General features: G+C 35.8%; 1 protein-coding gene across 3 annotated transcripts; it reads left to right on the top strand.

The window, feature by feature from the left end:
- Positions 1–607: 607 nt before the first annotated feature.
- On the top strand, positions 608–5,710 carry LOC112754480 (serine/threonine-protein kinase D6PKL1). 3 transcript variants are annotated; one of them, XM_025802135.3, is made up of 3 exons: positions 608–879; positions 1,386–3,397; positions 4,673–5,710. In XM_025802135.3, the coding sequence occupies exons 2-3, from the start codon at positions 1,626–1,628 to the stop codon at positions 5,514–5,516; spliced, it is 2,616 nt and encodes an 871-aa protein (XP_025657920.1). In that variant the 5' UTR covers positions 608–879; positions 1,386–1,625; the 3' UTR covers positions 5,517–5,710. The 3 variants fall into 3 exon arrangements, with proteins under 3 accessions (XP_025657920.1, XP_025657921.1, XP_025657922.1); XM_025802136.3 differs by having other exon boundaries at positions 610–879; positions 1,389–3,397; XM_025802137.3 differs by having other exon boundaries at positions 641–879; positions 1,341–3,397.
- The last annotated feature ends 14,485 nt before the right edge of the window (positions 5,711–20,195 follow it).

Here is a 20,195-nt window from a genome sequence, read left to right as displayed (position 1 = left end):
AGTTGAACAATATGGTCATCATGATTATCACATTATCACTAGGATCATGGTTATGAGTTTGTGAAGCAGACGAAGTTGTCATATGAGTTAGAACAATATGAACTAAGAAAATAAACAAAATTTAGAAATTAGGATATTTTCTATAAAACTCTAACTGAGCACCCAAAAAAATCCTAGTAAAGTAGGGCAAAATTTTGCGTCTACTTCCACAACTTTTTGTTAATGTAAAATAAAGAAAATAAAATTTGTCACATGTAACATATACTGTCATTCAAAAATAATATTTCAGGTCAGTTTAAAGTTAATGAAAACTCATATACAATCTGTATTCATGTAAAATTAATAACTAAAAAGTAATTTTATAAATTTAATTAAATTATTATCTAATAATTTTTAATTATTAATTTTATATAAATACCACTAAGTTTTTCTTTTGTATTTTATATAATATTCAAATCCCTTAAACTTGTATTACTAGAAAAGTTTTAGCGAGTTAAGTTTAATGAATTTACTAATACTATTTTTTTTATTCAATACTACTAAATTATTATTATAAATTTATAATGACAACTTTTGAATTTATACTGGATACTGTATTTTTCTTGACATACGGTGGGGGCAGTGTCTGTACAAAAGAATCAGTAGTGCGTAGTGGCAGTGACACTGCTGAACATATTCCAAACGTTGGGCGTTTCGCTCTCTCTCTCTTCCTTTCCTCCTTTCTCTCTCTCTATCTCCCTCAGATTTTCTCCATCATCTCCTCAATGCGTGCCTAGTTAGGGTTTTTTCATCTTCTCCGAATTCCAACTGTTCGAGTTTTGAATCTTCTTCAGCTTCAATTTGTTAATATCTCTCTTTGGCCTTTTCTTCCACATGCTGGTAGCGCTTCTGTTTTCCGATCCCACTCTCTTTTGTTATGCTTTATTTCAATGCTAACATGTTCAGCTTATTTGTATATATTTTCTTATCGTTACCCTCTCAATCTGACAACAGTGGTGTTTTGTGCTTTGAATCTGTGAACTAGATTTTTGAACTTAATATTTTGGGGTTTGTGTCTTCTACAAATTACAGTCTTGGATTCTAGTGTATGAATTATTAAAATAAAATTAATTGCGTTGGATTGTACATCCTAGTTAAATTGGATTTATAATTCTCTCCCTGTGTGTGTATTTTAGTTTCATTTTCATCATTTATTTATTTTGAATTCTTTTTTGCCTCGGTTTTGCTGTGGCCTATTTTGGGGAAGCAAATTGATTGTAAATTCAGGGAACTGCCATTTATTTGCTTAATTTGACAATGTCCTACTGAATATGAATGAGTTGAATGAATATATATTTTAGGTGTTCGTTTGGTTTGCTGATGCTTTCAACTGTTCGCCATTATAGCAGGGGTTTGAATTTTCATATCTGGTAAAAGGAGTGGATACAATACCGAATTTTTGTATCTGGTTTTGGAGGAAGAAGTGTTGGATTTGCGCACCGTTATTGGCCTTCCTTTAGTTGTGACCATTGGTGTCTGATACAGACATACAGGTGAAATGAATTAGTCACTCGAGCATTGTGAGTCAAACTGTTTTTGTTACTTTTACTATGAGAAGTTGAACTGGTAGAACGATTTCTCTTGCAATGGGTTCATTCTCTGGCACTTCTGAAATAGTTGAAGCAACAGACGAGCTAAATACAGGGAAAACTACAGCAAGTAATCAGTCCAATAATGGGTGTAGCATAGCTGAGAAAAATCAGAAGCCTCCGGTGCTGAAACTGGGCTACAAGGACAATCTGGACGACGATATTAATAAGCTTTTTGAATCAATTACTCTTAAATCTTCATCAAGAGACTTGGGCCATTTACAAGATGGTACAAGCCCTAAGATGAAAAGTGCATTGAAAAAGCCCATCACAGTGGGTGTTTCTCGGTCCCCGCGAGTTGGGACATCTGAACCTGTGAATTTGAAGCAGGCTTTAAGAGACCTTTGTATTTCTAAGGCATCAGAAATGGCTGCTATGAAACGATTATCAAAAGCAACAGCTTCTCCAAGAATATCAGAGGTTGGGAAGATACAAACATTGTACAATTCAGTTGTAGCTGAAACCAGTCTACCTGGCCCTCCTTTGGTTGAAAATAAAGAGAATGGAATTGAAATATCCCTAGTGCCAGAAGAAAGTAAGTCAGTTTCGATGGAGAAAACATCTCATTCTTATCAAGGTGCTGAAATCACTTCACCAAGCCAGATCATTCGATCTTCTCCTAAAGTTGCTGTTGCAACCATTCAACATACTTCTAAGGCTTCATTGCCGCAAGTTGATTTGGCATGTTCATCAAGTAAAGTTGGGGTTCACTCACGGCAAGTGGTGCCTGTTCAATCAGAAAAACCACCAACATCTCCCTCTCCATCTCCATGTACCACAACTGGAAGCAAATTGGAGTCATCCAAAATTGTTTCTTCTCCTAAAAAAGTTGGAAATAAACCATCTATATCAAATAATGGGCATAAAGGTAGATTGCAAACATCTTCCTCATCTTCTTCTGTAAATGGCTATAGAGTAAACAAAGTGTCATGTCATACCCCCCGTGCAGTCAAATCAGTCCTCAAGAGCAAGAATTTGAGTAAGAAAAAGCTAAAGGAGTGTTCAGGCTCTGGTTTGTGCAATCCTTCAACCAATAAAGTGAATAATAAGCCAGCTCCTGTTCTAACTCGAATGATTTGCGAGAGATGTCATTGTGCTTTAGAGAATACAAGTGAAGAAAAAGGCCACCATATCACAACACTGGACTCCATCAGTCCTGAAGTGGTGAACTCAGGTGAAGAGCACCATGGTTCAGATAAACCTGATCTGGCATCAACTAACAGTAACAAAGGCAGACCGATTGCAAACGTGAAAAAGAGCACTAAGTTGAAAGACCAACTTGAATTTTCACAAAGTTCAAAAAGTAGCCAAGGTGAGTACAGTAGTAGCACAAGCACCAGTGGCGAAAGTAATGCAAGTGGCTCAAGTTGTGGAACTAGGCCTCACATGTCAAAAGATTTTAGGTGGGAAGCCGTACGACGTGCTCATTTGGAGTATGGAGTCTTGGGCTTGAGACATTTCAATCTTTTGAAGAAACTTGGTTGTGGGGACATTGGGACAGTATATCTTGCTGAACTAATTGGCACAACTTGCTTGTTTGCTATCAAGGTCATGGATAATGAGTTTTTGGCAAGGCGGAAGAAGATGCCAAGGGCACAAACTGAGAGAGAAATATTAAGCATGCTGGATCATCCATTTCTTCCCACATTGTATGCACAATTTACATCAGATAATCTGTCATGCCTGGTTATGGAGTATTGTCCAGGGGGAGATCTTCACGTTCTACGTCAGAAGCAGCTTAGTAGGTGTTTTTCAGAGACAGCAGCAAGGTACGATCCTAAGAAAAGAGTCCAGTAATATATAAGCATTTTATTTTGTGTTGTAAGGTTATATGAAAAAAATTCACCTGCTTAACTTTAGTGCGCAACGAATGATGTGATAGCCTAAGTATTTCCTAGTACAAACCTATATTCAATTTCATAATTTATATCATTTCAAAGTGATGCAATATTCTTGTACTAATTTGTGTTTTTTGACTTCTGACATGCATAACTGTTTACTGTAGTGACAAGGTTTTGACATGTTTCTTCTGTATAAATATAACAATGTATGCTATATCAAATATGATTCCATAAATTTATATGTTGCATTAATTCTTAATGCTTTCTGCAGTGTTGCTGTTTATGTAGCTTGTAAAATCTGTTTGTTTTGCTTATAAATCTTAAGAAATAGCGTCAGTAATTTGTTTCACTTCATCTATGTTTCGTGGTCACTTGGAAACTATCCACTGTTTCTGGATAGACAATTTATTCCTTTTGTAAATTTGATAGAATTAAAACAGTTAGAGTAGATAACAATATCTTGCTCGTGATCTGTTTTTTAATTATTGCCATCTTTGTTATCTACTGTAATTCAACATGCTTCTGCCTGCGTTTTTCCTTCGGCCATGCTTGTGCTAGGAATGGAATCATCCCCTTTCATCTACCTAATCTTTACACCACCACTACATCCTGAATTCTACCTGACAGCATTCCCCTTTGCTGTGGTCTGTCAATGATTGTCACTTTGTTTAGTGTTTCTGAGATTTTTTTTAATTTCCATTCACCTACCAAATAAAGATGTTTTGACTTTTTCTTCCAGTCATTTTGATTTCATTTCGAGATTAGATTTATTTCCTTATCATTATATATAATTCTTTCTTAAGTCATCTTAATTACTGGAATGAAAAAGTAGTAAAATCAATTGGAAATATATTGTTTTTTCCCTCCATGTCTCGTTGTCTACATATACTGTTGTTCTGTTTCATGAATAAGATCAAAAGAGAAAATAAACAAGTTCTACAATAAATCTTTTTAGTAAAATCTAGAGGCTATTTTTCTTTTTACACAGCCTTTTGTTGACAAAATTCGAAATATCTCTTTGACTAGCAAATGTCAAAAGAATTAATTTGTTGATGCAAATACACAAATGTTTCGTATGTATTCTATATATTAGTTATTATGTATGCAACTTGCTTCAATAGCTATTTTGAATATGATTTTGTTGAAGTTATCATCCCTGAACAAAAATCTTGCACATTGATCATCTGTCTTTTATCCATGCAGGTTTTATGTTGCCGAAGTCCTTCTTGCTTTAGAGTACTTGCACATGCTTGGAGTTGTTTATCGTGACTTGAAACCTGAAAACATTCTTGTCCGGGAAGATGGACACATTATGCTCACAGATTTTGACCTTTCACTAAGGTGTGCAGTTAGCCCAACGCTTCTACAATCCTCTTCCGAGAATGAACCAGCAAAAAGTTCTGGCCCTACCACAAAACCAAGTTGCATTGAGCCATTCTGCATTGAGCCCTCTTGTCAAGTTCCATGCTTCAGCCCTAGATTCTTACCCGCAGCAGCAAAAGCAAGGAAACTAAAAGTTGATCTTGCAGCCCAGATTAGATCATTGCCACAGCTTGTGGCCGAGCCCACCGATGCCAGATCAAACTCATTTGTTGGAACACATGAATACTTGGCTCCTGAGATCATCAAAGGAGAGGGACATGGAGCTGCAGTTGACTGGTGGACGTTTGGGGTTTTTCTTTACGAGCTCTTATATGGTAGAACACCCTTCAAAGGCTGCAATAATGAAGAAACACTAGTGAACGTGGTGTTGCAGAGTCTTAGGTTCCCAGACAGCCCATTTGTTAGCTTCCAAGCGAGGGATCTGATAAGAGGGTTGCTGGTTAAGGAACCTGAGAACCGTTTGGGATCAGAGAAAGGTGCTGCTGAGATTAAACAGCATCCTTTCTTTGATGGCCTCAACTGGGCCTTAATTCGTTGTGGTCTCCCACCAGAGATTCCAGAGTATTGTGATTTTGGAGTTTCTGATGTGACACCAGAAAGCAAGGGTGGTAAGTATTTAGAGTATAATGCAACTGGAGAGCATCTGGAGTTCGAGTTGTTCTAGAGATACTGTTGGTTTTTTTTTTTTTAAAGATAGGATTCTTCCACGATGGATGTGTGAAGCTGTAACTTATATGTAAGCCTATGTTGTAAATTTAGTTTTGGTTTATATACCACGGTATGACCGTAACTGGTGTATGTGGACGTGGCAACTTGAGTGTTGAATGATAATTCATAATTGCAATCTTAAGGAACAAACATTCTCGATGATAAGGAAATTCCATTTATCGTGCCTGCTGCCTGGTCTCTTGCGGGCCAAAGACGAATATCTTGCCAATAGCAATAACGGGCTCCCAGCAGAGCGAAAAGAGAAGCACTGATTGACATGAAACTAATATATTCTCATTTTCAAGTCCAGAATATGGTTACAATTATGGCTAAATAGGGTTCAAAGATTTAAGAACTACTAATTGAATGCAGAATTATGGCTAGTTTAGGTTTGTTTTTACGACTCTTGATTTTTAAACATGAAGAACTATGTAGAGAAACGGAATGAAGGATTAAATAATTCAACTCTGTTGTAAGGATATTTTAGTAATCAAATGATATAAATTCTAATTTAATCATGTTAAGTGCAGTCACTAAAGTCAACTTAATATAAGATAAATATTAAATATAAGATATACATTAAAAATAAATTTAATAATATATATTTATATATAAATATATAATAATTTTATTCTAATTTATTCTATGGTTTAGATATTCTAATGAAATGTGTATATGCGAGTGCTGACGCTTGGGCAAGGAAAGGACAGGTTCAAGAGATGGGCATCAGCTGCTTTCAAAGTCGCCCACCGTTTCTCATTCTTTTTCTTTTCCGTGATGTATCTGGAGTTTGATCTTCCACAATAATTTGGTGTTAGTTTTTGTTGTTTTTGGGCCTGGACACCCGTTAACTATTGAAACATATATATATTCTTCGGAAATCAATTTTAATATGACTTAAATATTGGTATAATACGTTAATATAATAATATACTGAGAAACCATGTAAAATGAATGATTCTATGGCTTCAATAAAGATTGGATCATGCCAATGCGTTATAGTTCAAATAGCATAGTCTTTTTATTTTTATTTAAAAAATTGTGGATTCGAATCTTCTTATCTTTAATTAAAAAAAAATTAAATCATGTGTAGATAGAAAATGATAGAGGTCAATTTATCCTAAAACTCAAATTTCACCTTTTATTCTAAAATGTTTTGATACAATATTTTTTCAAATTAATTTTTTATCATTGTGATTTGTGATAGTTATTATATTCGTATTTTTTTAATATATTTTTTATTGTATGATATAATAAATATAAACTAATTAATAATACTTAATACGTTAATATAGATATTAAATAAATAAAAAATAATTAGAAGAATTAAATAGTAAACTTAATTATTCTCCTAACTCTATAAAATTAACACTTGTCAACTTTTTTATATTTCTTGAATAAGTATTTCTCTCTCTTAATTATCAATTTTTTATTCTTAGTTTTACTCATTCATTTGGTTTGATATCCTTTTTTATTTCTTCAGATTCTTTCAATATTTTTCTAAACTTCAAATATGAAATAATGATTTATTATTTTCTAAGCCTAGAAAATTAAAAACTCTTTCATGTGCTATAATCAACCTTCTAAATCAACCACAAAAATCACTTAACACATAATTTATTGAGATTATTAAAACATTAAAATGGAAATAAAAATTTTTATTTTTACATAATTTTACTTCTAGGCTAATAGGTGCATTAGATTTATGATTTTACTTTGTTATTCAGTTTTTGTTGATTTAGTTTTTAGTTATATATAAGAGTTGAACACTTTATATATATATTGTTAAAAACAATAATTTATTGTTGCATCTAAATATATAAATGTTTACTAATCTGACTAATATGAAACTTGGTAAGACACGGGGTTAAATAACTGAAAAATAAGATTAGTAAAGAATATTCTTTGAATATTAAATTTACGTATTGAATTCTTTTTCTTTTATATATATATATATATATATATATATATATATATAAACAATGCAACTCTTAAAGTTTATCATAAGTCATCGCTCTTTAATTATTATGACATTCTTAAATTTAATGTACAAAAAATTTTAATTAATCTATATTATTTTTTATATTACTAAATTTCATTAATCTCTAACCTTATAACAATAAATCATATTAATAGATTGCTTTGTGTTCATATATATATATATATATATATATATATATATATATATAATTTGGTCACAAAAAAATATACATTATTCAAAAAAATTTGTGCTTATCAAAGTCTAGTAAGAATATAATTATTTTTATTATTATTATTATTACACAATATGTTAAATAATGTGTTTATTAATTTTTACTTTATTGTTTAAATTATCTAGATTATAAAACTAATAATATCTCCGAAGATTATTATTACTAAATTATTAACTGTATTTTAATTTTATTATTTATGTATTTAAAAATTTTATTGAGAATTATTTATTATATTTAGTTCTATAATAAATAATATTTTTTAAATTTAAATAATTTATTAATTAGTTTATACTTGTTATACCATATATGTAAAAATTTATTAAAAAATATTAATATAATGAAAAAAATAATTTAAAAAATATTATATCAATTTTTTAGAACAAATAGGTCCTGACAAATAGACTTCTTACCAATTTAAAACAACGTCATTTTGTATAAATGAATAGGAAAAATAGATCATTGACCAATTTAAGTTTTGAGACAAATTTGTCCTGTTCTTTTCTAATCATTCACGTTGGCAGTTAACATCTACTTCACCAACTTAACATGTGAGATCAATAACTTTCGCTTAGTGCTTGATGGAAAAACTCACAGAAGAACTACATTGTCTCACAGAGATCAAGAACAGAAGTTCAAATAACCCTTTTTTTTTGTAGGAATCGCATTATCTTTCGTAAAAAAAGACGGATCAAGTTGATAGTTCACTCGATAAAAAATATTCAATATAAGTGTTGTAAAGTTGGAAAAAAAAAAAAGCTATCAACAAATAAAGCTTTACATGTAATTGTTAAATTAATTTGGTATAATTAATACTAAAATTAAATCATTATTATTTACAAGCACTAAAATAAAGGCAACTCTGCATATTCACGTAGATTTATCCTGATTCTGTAACCCCAATGCATAGTCTTATGATTGATCATGTGTAAGCTTTTATTGCACATTAAAACTGACCCAACAGTTTCCCACACAAACAATGACTTTGCATGTCAACAAGCTGCAATAATGCAAGACATGTAACTTTACTAAAGAAGTATGTATTACCCGTTAAGATTCTTGCAATAAGGCATTAAATATTTTTTACAACATAAAAGTGGGATTCCAATTTGTAATTACCGTTTCTAGATAAAGGCATTGCCAAGGTGAGCCTCACACTCAATTTTAGTCTTGTGTCTTATCTTGCTGAGATGTCCTTTCTTACCAAATACATGCTTCTAGTTTGTTAGGGGACTAAGCAATACATTAACAAAATATCTTCGATGGTGCACATTGTTATTTAATTATGTCATTTAAACTAGTACTTTATGTTAAAATCGTGTCCCCTTTGGTAGGGATCCTCTACTCGTTGAACCCTGCCCTCCACTACTGCCTCCTCCACTGCTCCACCACTCTTTGAAAATGTTGCCACCTTCCTCGCCTTCATTCCCCATCTCCGCGTGGCCTCTCTCCTCCATCTTGGTCAAGTATGTATCTCCCCCGTCTTTTTTCTCTTGTTCCAAGTTTGTTTTTTCTCCAAATCCTAACTCCACAGTCAAATAGGTTCCATCTCAATCTATTAATTCTGGTTTAAGATTTTACTGAATATTTAACTAGATTTTTTTTTAATTGAGTTTTTATACTATATTAGATTTTTTAATTAAGTTTCTGTCATGAAAAAAATATTGAAATTAATAGGATATTCTATTAAATAAAATGAATATATTTAACATTTGACTAAATATTCTATATAATTTAATAGAATATTTCATTAATTTTAATATTTTTGTTACGGTAGGAATTTAGCTACAAAATTTAATATGGTATAGAGACCTAATTAAATAAAAAAATATAGGGATTTAATTAAAAATTTAGTGATATTATAGAGACTGACAGAATAATTAAACCTATTTTATTTATTTTATTTTGATATTTTCTATTTAAATTAGATAATTTTTATTTATAATGAATTGAGAAGAAATGTTTGATAGTTTATCTATAATCTAAGAGACCTGTTCCTACATGAACACACTTATTTGAAATAATCATTATCTTTTGTAAAATAATTTGAAATTTTAAAATAATTATAAGAGAAAAGGATAAATAGATCATTGATTTTTTGATCCGCGAACATTTAAGTTTCTCACCTTTTCAAAATTTGGACATATCAATCCTTCATGTTTATTTGGGCCTGTCAGACCCAACAGAAAAAACAAACGTGACTCCCATTGTATTAACCTGGTTGATACGGATGCACACATGAATGAATTTTTAAAATTGAACAAATTAGACTCAGGGATCGATATATTCAGATTTTGAAAAAGTCAGTGACTTAAATGTATTTTTAAATTTTCAAAAACTTAAATATCGACGGACCAAAAAATCAAGAATCGATTTGTCCTTTTCTTTAATTATAATAGACGTAATAGAATAAAAATTTTGATCGTGAATAGAGATGATATAATTAATGATAAATATTTATTATAAATATATAAGATTATATTAAAGTTTTGAATTTTTTTTTTAAGTCTTGATACCAGATGATTTAAATTAAGTAGCATTAAAGACAACAAAAAAAACTTGAGTAGCATTGACCAGTTGAGATATGGCTTTGAAGTCATTTTCAAAGTATCTTAATTTAGAGCCATATAATTTTTTGTAATATTTTGTTATTTATTTATAATTTAGATTTAGTATTCTTTTAATGTAGGTTGTTGGTGTAAAATCCGGTTAATTAATAACTAATTAATTTATAAATTAAATTTTATTCTAGAAAATTAGAAATGTAATTTTTATGATTTAATATGATAGAGAAAATTAAAACGAGAATTTTGATACCAATTTTATAGAAATCAGCCTAAAATTGGACCGAACAGGTCAAACCGAATCAACCGGACCCATATTAGGCCTTTGGCCCAACCAAACTCAACCTAAAACCCTTATTCAGCACTCTCTCTCCTCCCTTAAACCCTAAAAAGCTGAAATTGCAAGGAAAAGGGGAAGAACACTCTTCCAAAATTTTTACCCTTACTTGATCTTCAAATCACCGTAACTTTTGATCCGGAGCTCCGATTGTCACACCGTTTACGGCCACGCGTTCACCGTATCGAACTCTACAAAACCCATAATTTTATTCTTGAGGTAAGCCACGATTTCTCTTCTGAAATTTCAGCCTTAATTTCGAAATTTTGGGTGAAGAATGTTGAGATTTGTGAGCTTTTGATGTTATAGGATCCAACTAGTTTGAAGGAGAGGCTTAATCTTGTCTCCTTGATTCTTGGGTGTGGTAAGACTCTTAACCCTAGTGGAATTTATTGGTTTATGATATTTGGGTATTGAGTGGGTATGTTTGAATGTGGTATTGTGATTTAGAAAGTGTATATATGTGTGTTGGAGCTTGATTGAAGTCTTAGAAAGCTTGGATAAAGGGCTTTTGTGTGTTAAAAATCTGTTCTTGGAGGTGTTGGAGCCTTGAGAGCTTGTGAAAAAGTGATTTGGAGGTGTTCCGGGTTGAGCGGAGAATCGGCCAAGGTATGGTTTCGGTTTTCTGTATCTAAAATGTAATGTGGTGTGAAAACTTAGGCTAGAGACCCTAAGATAGGATTTGAACTATTGATGTTATTGATTGGTTGAGATGAAATGTGTGGTTATGTGCATGATTAATGAATTTTGATGTTTTGATGGCATGATGCATGAGAGATATGCATGTTGTGATATATGCTTAATGATTGGTTGAGATTGAATTTTGGGTGAAACCATGTTGATGGTGAGGATGATATTGATTGTATGTATTGATGGTTGATGGAAATGGTATTGTTGGAAATTGGGATGAGGAAGGATATATGACATGATATTGTGTTTGAAATTGAGTTATTTGATTGAGATTGGTTAAAATGGTAGATTGGTGGATTGTGAATTTGATAAAAATGTTAACCTATGAGTTGAGGAGGCTTGAGGTTGATTTTTGATAAGTTTTGGTTGGTTTTGAAAAAGGTTGAAATTGATTTGCTTTGAAAATGGAACTTTGTGGGTTTGTATGAAAATGTGATTTTTGGGTATACTTTGACGGAGTATAACTTAGTCTCCGGATTCCTGATTTGTGTCAAACTTATTTAAAAATAAAATTGGATTCGAGATATTTATGCCGTTCAAAGAACGGATGGAAAATGATTTGAAACGAAAAAGTTATGCCCATCGGAAGTTTAGGGTTTGAAACTGGAATTCTGCAGCTTTTTAACTTAGTAAAATTTTTGGTAAGTCGTGCTCCCACGCGCACGCGTGGCCGACGCGCATGTGTCAATCTCAGATTTTTACTCTCCCACGCGTGCACCTGGCCGACGCGTATGCATCGCTGCATTGATGCAAGTGCCCAGTAGAAAATCCAAAGAGTTGCGCGGGTATTGTGCTGGTTTTGTGCGAGGAGCACAAAACGCATCCACGCGTACACGTGACTGACGCGCACGCGTCACTTGATCTCTCTGCTTTCCATGCATGCGCATGGGCGACGCTCACGCGTCACTCTACCTTTTTCAGCATTCAACGCGTGCGCATGGGCGACGCGCACGCGTGACCCCATTTTCACCAAAAACTGATTTTTGAGTTTTCAAAACCGGATTTCAGACTTCTAAGCCTCCGTTCTCACCCCTTCTGTCCTAAATCCGTATGATATGCCTAGCGATGGGGAAAAACTAGGAAATGTGGTAACTTGTGGATGAAGTAAGGGGAGGATTAATGATGAATGATGATCAAAGATAATTGTATGAGATACGGAGGATGATGGTGGAAGTGCTATATATGCCATGAGTCGAAGGGCTGTGATTGTTAATAAATTGGCTGGTTATGGATTGTATTATGAGCCGAAGGACTGAGTTATTGCCGAATTATGGCTGAGCTATTATTGAATTATGGCTGAGTATGATTGCATATATGCTTATTGAATGAAATGTGAAGGTTGCACTTCCACTATCTGAGATACGAGTTTTCCTAGGTGAAAGCAGTGGCTAGCCACCATGTGCTCCAGTTGGAGACTCGATACTCTGCTGACCCTATGTCGTAAGTATGGCCGGACACTGTGAAAGTTTCGGATGAGCTCGCCCCCATGGATAAACACCAGTGTGGGTGTTGTGAATATATATTGATGATTATGATTGAGAATAGCTCGAGTTGGGGATGCACGACAGAAGGACAGTCTAATGGTTAGCTATCAGGACTTGTCGAGTTGGCTTTATAACCGACAGATGAGACTCATCATCCACAAGAACAGGCATACATCATATGCATTATATGTGAATTGTTTGGAATGCCTAATTGACTGCATAATACTTGCTAATTGTCTAATTGTCGTATCTGCTTCCTATTTGTGCATTTCCTTGTTGATATAATTGTGTTTGCGATATCAAATTGGTGATGGTGGTTGGGAGGTTCGAAGGATTTGGAAAGGGGACTATTAGTTAGATTGAAGATCTTTATCTAGTTGCCTGTTCCATTTATGTTTTAGTCTGTTTATAAGCTTTGATTATCTGTTAGAAGATCTAGGATTGCCTTCGGCTTTTCCAAGACATTACATGTTAGATATGTGGGCACTGTTACCATAATGAGAACCTCTGGTTCTCACCCATGCGGATTTTGTGGTTTTCAGATGCAGGTCGTGAGGCTCCTCGTTGAGGCATGATGGAGACTTCTGGATTAGCGAAGATCCTTAATTCTTGGGACTTTATTTTGGTCTTATGTACTTACTTAGATACTTATTATCTCCACTATATACATATATACTCTTTTGACTCCAAAACAACCTCTAAGAGGAGTCAAAACAGTATATGTGTATTGGTGCACGAAATTGTGATCCCTGGTAATGGCTCCAAAAACTTGGTGCTCTAATCTTAATTCGTAATTTGTCACAACTTCGATACAACTAACCAGCAAGTGCACTGTGTCTTCCAAGTAATAAAACCTTACGTGAGTAAGGGTCGATCCCACGGAGATTGTCGGCTTGAAGCAAGCTATGGTCACCTTGTAAATCTCAGTCAGGCTGATATTAAATGGTTATGGAGTTTTCGAATAATAATAGTAAATAAACAGAAAATAGAATAGAGATACTTATGTAATTTATTGGTGAGAATTTCAGATAAGCGTATAGAGATGCTTTCATCCCTCTGAACCTCTGCTTTCCTGCTGTCTTCATCCAATCAATCCTACTCCTTTCCATGGCAAGCTGTATGTTAGGCATCACCGTTGTCAATGGCTACATCCTGTCCTCTCAGTGAAAATGGTCCAATGCGCTGTCACTGCATGGCTAATCATCTGTCGGTTCTCGATCATACTGGAATAGGATCCATTGATCCTTTTGCGTCTGTCACTACGCCCAGCACTCGCGAGTTTGAAGCTCGTCACAACCATCCCTTCTCAGATCCTACTCGGAATACCACAGACAAGGTTTAGACTTTCCGGATCTCAGGAATGGCCATCCATGGGTTCTAACTTATACCACGAAGATTCTGATTAAGGAATCCAAGAGATACTCATTCAATCTAAGGTAGAATGGAAGTGGTTGTCAGGCACGTGTTCATAGGGAATGATGATGACTGTCACGATCATCACATTCATGTTGAAGTGCGAATGGATATCTTAGAAGCGGAATAAGTTGAATTGAATAGAAAAACAGTAGTACTTTGCATTAATCTTTGAGGAACAGCAGAGCTCCACACCTTAATCTATGGTGTGTAGAAACTCTACCGTTGAAAATACATAAGTGATGAAGGTTCAGGCATGGCCGAATGGCCAGCCCCCAAACGTGGTCAATATGATCCAAAGTTGAACTAAAAATCATAAGATGTCTAATACAATAGTAAAAAGTCCTATTTATACTAAACTAGCTACTAGGGTTTACAGAAGTAAGTAATTGATGCATAAATCCACTTCCGGGGCCCACTTGGTGTGTGCTTGGGCTGAGCTTGAAGTTTACACGTGCAGAGGCTTCTTTTGGAGTTGAACGCCAAGTTGTAACGTGTTTTTGGCGTTCAACTCTGGTTCGTGACGTGTTTCTGGCGTTTAACTCCAGACTGCAGCGTAGAACTGGCGTTCAACGCCCTTTTGCATCGTCTAAACTCGGCTAAAGTATGGACTATTATATATTTCTGGAAAGCCCTGGATGTCTACTTTCCAACGCAATTGAAAGCGCGCCATTTTGAGTTCTGTAGCTCCAGAAAATCCACTTTGAGTACAGGGAGGTCAGAATCCAACAGCATCAGCAGTCCTTCGTCTACCTCTGAATCTGATTTTTGCTCAAGTCCCTCAATTTCAGCCAGAAAACACCTGAAATCACAGAAAAATACACAAACTCATAGTAAAGTCCAGAAATGTGAATTTAACATAAAAACTAATGAAAACATCCCTAAAAGTAACTAGATCCTACTAAAAACATACTAAAAACAATGCCAAAAAGTGTATAAATTATCCGCTCATCACAACACCAAACTTAAATTGTTGCTTGTCCCCAAGCAACTGAAAATCAAATAGGATAAAAAGAAGAGAATATACTATAAATTCCAAAATATCAATGAAACATAGCTCCAATCAGATGAGCGGGACTTGTAGCTTTTTGCCTCTTGAATAGTTTTGGCATCTCACTTTATCCATTGAGGTTCAGAATGATTGGCATCTAGAGGAACTCAGATTTCAAATAGTGTTATTGATTCTCCTAGTTCAGTATGTTGATTCTTGAACACAGCTACTTTATGAGTCTTGGCCGTGGCCCTAAGCACTTTGTTTTCCAGTATTACCACCGGATACATAAATGCCACAGACACATAACTGGGTGAACCTTTTCAGATTGTGACTCAGCTTTGCTAAAGTCCCCAATAAGAGGTGTCCAGGGTTCTTAAGCACACTCTTCTTTTGCTTTGGACCTTGACTTTAACCGCTCAGTCTCAAGTTTTCACTTGACACCTTCACGCCACAAGCACATGGTTAGGGACAGCTTGGTTTAGCCGCTTAGGCAGGAATTTTATTCCTTTAGGCCCTCCTATCCACTGATGCTCAAAGCCTTGGGATCTTTTTTATTTACCCTTGCCTTTTGGTTTTAAGGGTTATTAGCTTTTTGCTCTTGCCTTTTGGTTTTAAGAGCTTTTGGCTTTTTCTGCTTGCTTTTTCTTTTTCTATTTTTTTCGCCATTTTTTTCTGCAAGCTTTTGTATTCACTGCTTTTTCTTGCTTCAAGAATCATTTTTATGATTTTTCAGATTATCAAATAACATGTCTCCTGTTCATCATTCTTTCAAGAGCCAACATATTTAACATTCTAAAACACCAACTTCAAAAGACATATGCACTGTTCAAGCATTCATTCAGAAAACAAAAAGTATTGTCTCCACATCAAAATAATTAAACTAAGTTCAAGGATAAATTCAAAACTCATGTACTTCTTATTCTTTTGAATTAAAAACATTTTTCATTTAAGAGAGGTAATGGATTCATAGGACATTCATAACTTTAAGACAAAGTTGCTAAATACTAATGATCATGTAATAAGACACTAACATAGATAAGCACTTAACATAGAGAAAACGAAAAACAAAATTTGAGAACAAGGAATGAGTCCACCTTAGTGATGGTGGCGTTTTCTTCTTGAGGAACCAATGATGTCCTTGAGCTCTTCTATGTCTCTTCCTTGTCTTTGTTGCTCCTCCCTCATAGCTCTTTGATCTTCTCTAATTTCATGGAGGATGATTGAGTGCTCTTGATGTTCCACCCTTAGTTGTCCCATGTTGGAACTCAGTTCTCCTAGAGAGGTGTTGATTTGCTCCCAAAAGTTCTGTGGAGGAAAGTGCATCCCTTGAGGCATCTCAGGGATTTCTTGGTGATGAGCTTGTTCATGCGTCTCTTGAGATCCACGAATAGGCTCTCTTATTTGCTCCATCCTTTTCTTAGTGATGGGCTTGTCCTCATCAATGAGGATATCTCCCTCTATGTCAATCCCAGCCGAATTGCATAGATGGCAAATGAGGTGAGGAAAGGCTAACCTTGCCACAGTAGAGGTCTTGTCAGTCACCTTGTAGAGTTCTTGAGGTATAATCTCATGAACCTCCACCTCTTCTCCAATCATGATGCTATGGATCATGATGGCCCGGTCTATAGTAACTTCAGACCGGTTGCTAGTGGGAATGATTGAGCGTTGAATGAACTCCAACCATCCTCTAGCTACAGGCTTAAGGTCCAGTCTTCTCAGTTGAACTGGTTTACCTTTTGAGTCAATCTTCCATTGAGCTCCTTCCACACATATGTCCATGAAGACTTGGTCCAACCTTTGATCAAAGTTGACTCTCCTTGTGTAGGGGTGTGCGTTCTCTTCCATTATTGGCAAGTTGAACGCCAACCTTACATTTTCCGGACTAAAATCTAAGTAATTCCCCCGAACCATGGTGAGATAATTCTTTGGGTTTGGGTTCTTACTTTGATCATGGTTCCTAGTGATCCATGCATTAGCATAGAACTCTCGAACCATTAGAATTCCGACTTGTTGGATGGGGTTTGTTAGAACTTCCCAACCTCTTCTTTGGATCTCATGTCGGATCTCCGGATACTCATTTTTCTTGAGTTTGAAAGGGACCTCGGGGATCACCCTCTTCTTGGCCACAACATCATAGAAGTGGTCTTGATGGGCTTTGGAGATGAATCTTTCCATCTCCCATGACTCGGAGGTGGAAGTTTTTGTCTTCCCTTTTCCTTTTCTAGAGGATTCTCCAGTCTTAGGTGCCATCAATGGTAATGGAAAAACAAAAAGCTTTATGCTTTTACCACACCAAACTTAGAATATTGCTCGCCCTCGAGCAAGAGAAGAAGAAGAAGAAGAAGAAGAAGAAGAAGAAGAAGAAGAAGAAGAAGAAGAAGAAGAAGAAGAAGAAGAAGAAGAAGAATAAATGGAAGAGAGGGAGAGAGGGGTTGTGTTTCGGCCAAGAAGGGGATGAGAGGGTTTTGTTGTGTAAAAATGAAGAAGAATGGAGGGGTTTATATAGTGGAGGGAGAGGGGTTAGGTTCGGCCATATGGGGTGGGTTTGGGTGGGAAAGTGATTTTGAATTTTGAAGGTAGGTGGGGTTTATGAGGTAGGTTTATGGGGAAGAGTGGATGGATGTGAGTGGTGAATGGGTAATAGGGAAGAGAGCTTGAGGTGATTGGTGAAGGGTTTTGGGGAAGGATGTTTATTGGGAAGAGAGGATGAACATTGAGAATAGGGAAGAATATGAGTGGAGGTAGGTAGGGATTCTGTGGGGTCCACAGATGCTGAGATGATCCTGTGGGGTCCACAGATCCTGAAGTGTCAAGGATTTACATCCCTGCACCATTGAGGCATGTAAAATGCCTTTGCATGCAATTCTGGCGATTAAACGCCGAATTGATGCTTGTTCTGGGCGTTCAGCGCCCAGATGCAGCATGTTTCTGGCGTTCAGCACCAGCTTTCCTCAGTGTGCATTTTTAGCGTCTGAACGCCAGGATGCTGCTTGTTTCTGGCGTTCAACGCCAGATCCATGCTCTGTTCTGGCATTGAACGCCAGCCAGATGCTCCTTACTGGCGTTTAAACGCCAGTAAGCCCTTCCTCTAGGGTGTGATTTTTTTTCTGCTATTTTTTATTCTGTTTTTTATTTTTCTATTTATTTTGTGACTCCACATGATCATGAACCTAATAAAACATGAAAGAACAATAAAAATAAAATTAGATAAATAAAAATTGGTTTGCCTCCCAACAAGCGCTTCTTTAATGTCAATAGCTTGACAGTGGGCTCTCATGGAGCCACACAGGTGATCAGGTCAATTTTATAGACTTCCTAACACCAAACTTAGAGTTTGGATATGGGAGTTCAACACCAAACTTAGAGTTTGACTGTGGGGGCTCTGGTTGACTCTGCAGTGAGAGAAGCTTATCGTGCCTCTTTTCTATGTTTTCAGGATGATAACCTTGTGCTCTAAACACAAGGGAGTCCCCATTCAATTGAAGGACTAATTCACCTCTGTTAACATCTATCACAGCTCCTGATGTGGCTAGGAAAGGTCTTCCAAGGATGATGCACTCATCCTCATCCTTCTCAGTATCTAGGATTATGAAATCAGCAGGGATGTAAAGGCCTGCAACCTTTACTAGCATGTCCTCTACTTGTCCATAAGCCTCTTTTCTTGAATTGTCTGCCATTTCTAATGAGATTCTAGCAGCTTGCACCTCAAAGATTCTCAGTTTCTCCATTACAGAGAGTGGCATGAGGTTTATCCCTGACCCAAGGTCACATAGGGCCTTCTCAAAGGTCATGGTGCCTATGGTACAAGGTATTAGGAACTTTCCAGGATCCTGTTTCTTCTGAGGCAATCTCAGTTGATCCAATGCATTTAGTTCATTGGTGAACATGGGAGGTTCATCTTCCCAAGTCTCATTACCGAATAAATTGGCATTCAGCTTCATGATTGCACCAATGAATTTGGCAACTTGCTCTTCAGTAACATCCTCATTCTCTTCAGAAGAGGAATACTCATCAGAGCTCATGAATGGCATAAGGAGGTTTAATGGAATCTCTATGGTCTCTAGATGAGTCTCAGATTCCTTTGGTTCCTCAGAGGGAAACTCCTTATTGATCACTGGATGTCCCAGGAGGTCTTCCTCCTTGGGATTCACATCCTCCCCTTCCTCCTTGGATTCGGCCATGATGGTTATATCAATGGCCTTGCACTCTCCTTTTGGATTTTCTTCTGTATTGCTTGGGAGAGCACTGGGAGGGGTTTCAGTGATCTTCTTACTCAGCTGGCCCACTTGTGCCTCCAAATTTCTAATGGAGGACCTTGTTTCATTCATGAAACTTAGAGTGGCCTTAGATAGATCAGAGACTATATTTGCCAAGCTAGATGGATTCTGCTCAGAATTCTCTGTCTGTTGCTGAGTGGATGATGAAAAAGGTTTACTATTGTTAAACCTGTTTCTTCCACCATTAGTAAAGCCTTGTTGAGGCTTTTGTTGATCCTTTCATGAGAGATTTGGGTGATTTCTCCATGAGGGATTATAAGTGTTTCCATAGGGTTCACCCATGTAATTTACCTCTGCTATTGCAGGGTTCTCAGGATCATAAGCCTCTTCTTCAGAAGATGCCTCTTGAGTACTGTTGGATGCAGCTTGCATTCCATTCAGACTCTGAGAAATCATATTGACCTGCTGAGTCAATAGTTTGTTCTGAGCCAATATGGCATTCAGAGTGTCAATTTCAAGAACTCCCTTCTTCATAGGCGTCCCATTATTCACAGGATTCCTTTCAGAAGTGTACATGAACTGGTTATTAGCAACCATGTCAATGAGTTCTTGAGCTTCTACAGGCATTTTCTTTAGGTGAATGGATCCACCTGCAGAATGGTCCAGTGACATCTTTGATAACTCAGACAGACCATCATAGAATATATCCAGAATGGTCCATTCTGA

The sequence above is a fragment of the Arachis hypogaea genome, chromosome 16 (genome assembly GCF_003086295.3).
Source record: "Arachis hypogaea cultivar Tifrunner chromosome 16, arahy.Tifrunner.gnm2.J5K5, whole genome shotgun sequence".
Taxonomy (NCBI): Eukaryota; Viridiplantae; Streptophyta; class Magnoliopsida; order Fabales; family Fabaceae; genus Arachis; species Arachis hypogaea.
This window is presented reverse-complemented; position numbering and strand designations above follow the sequence as displayed.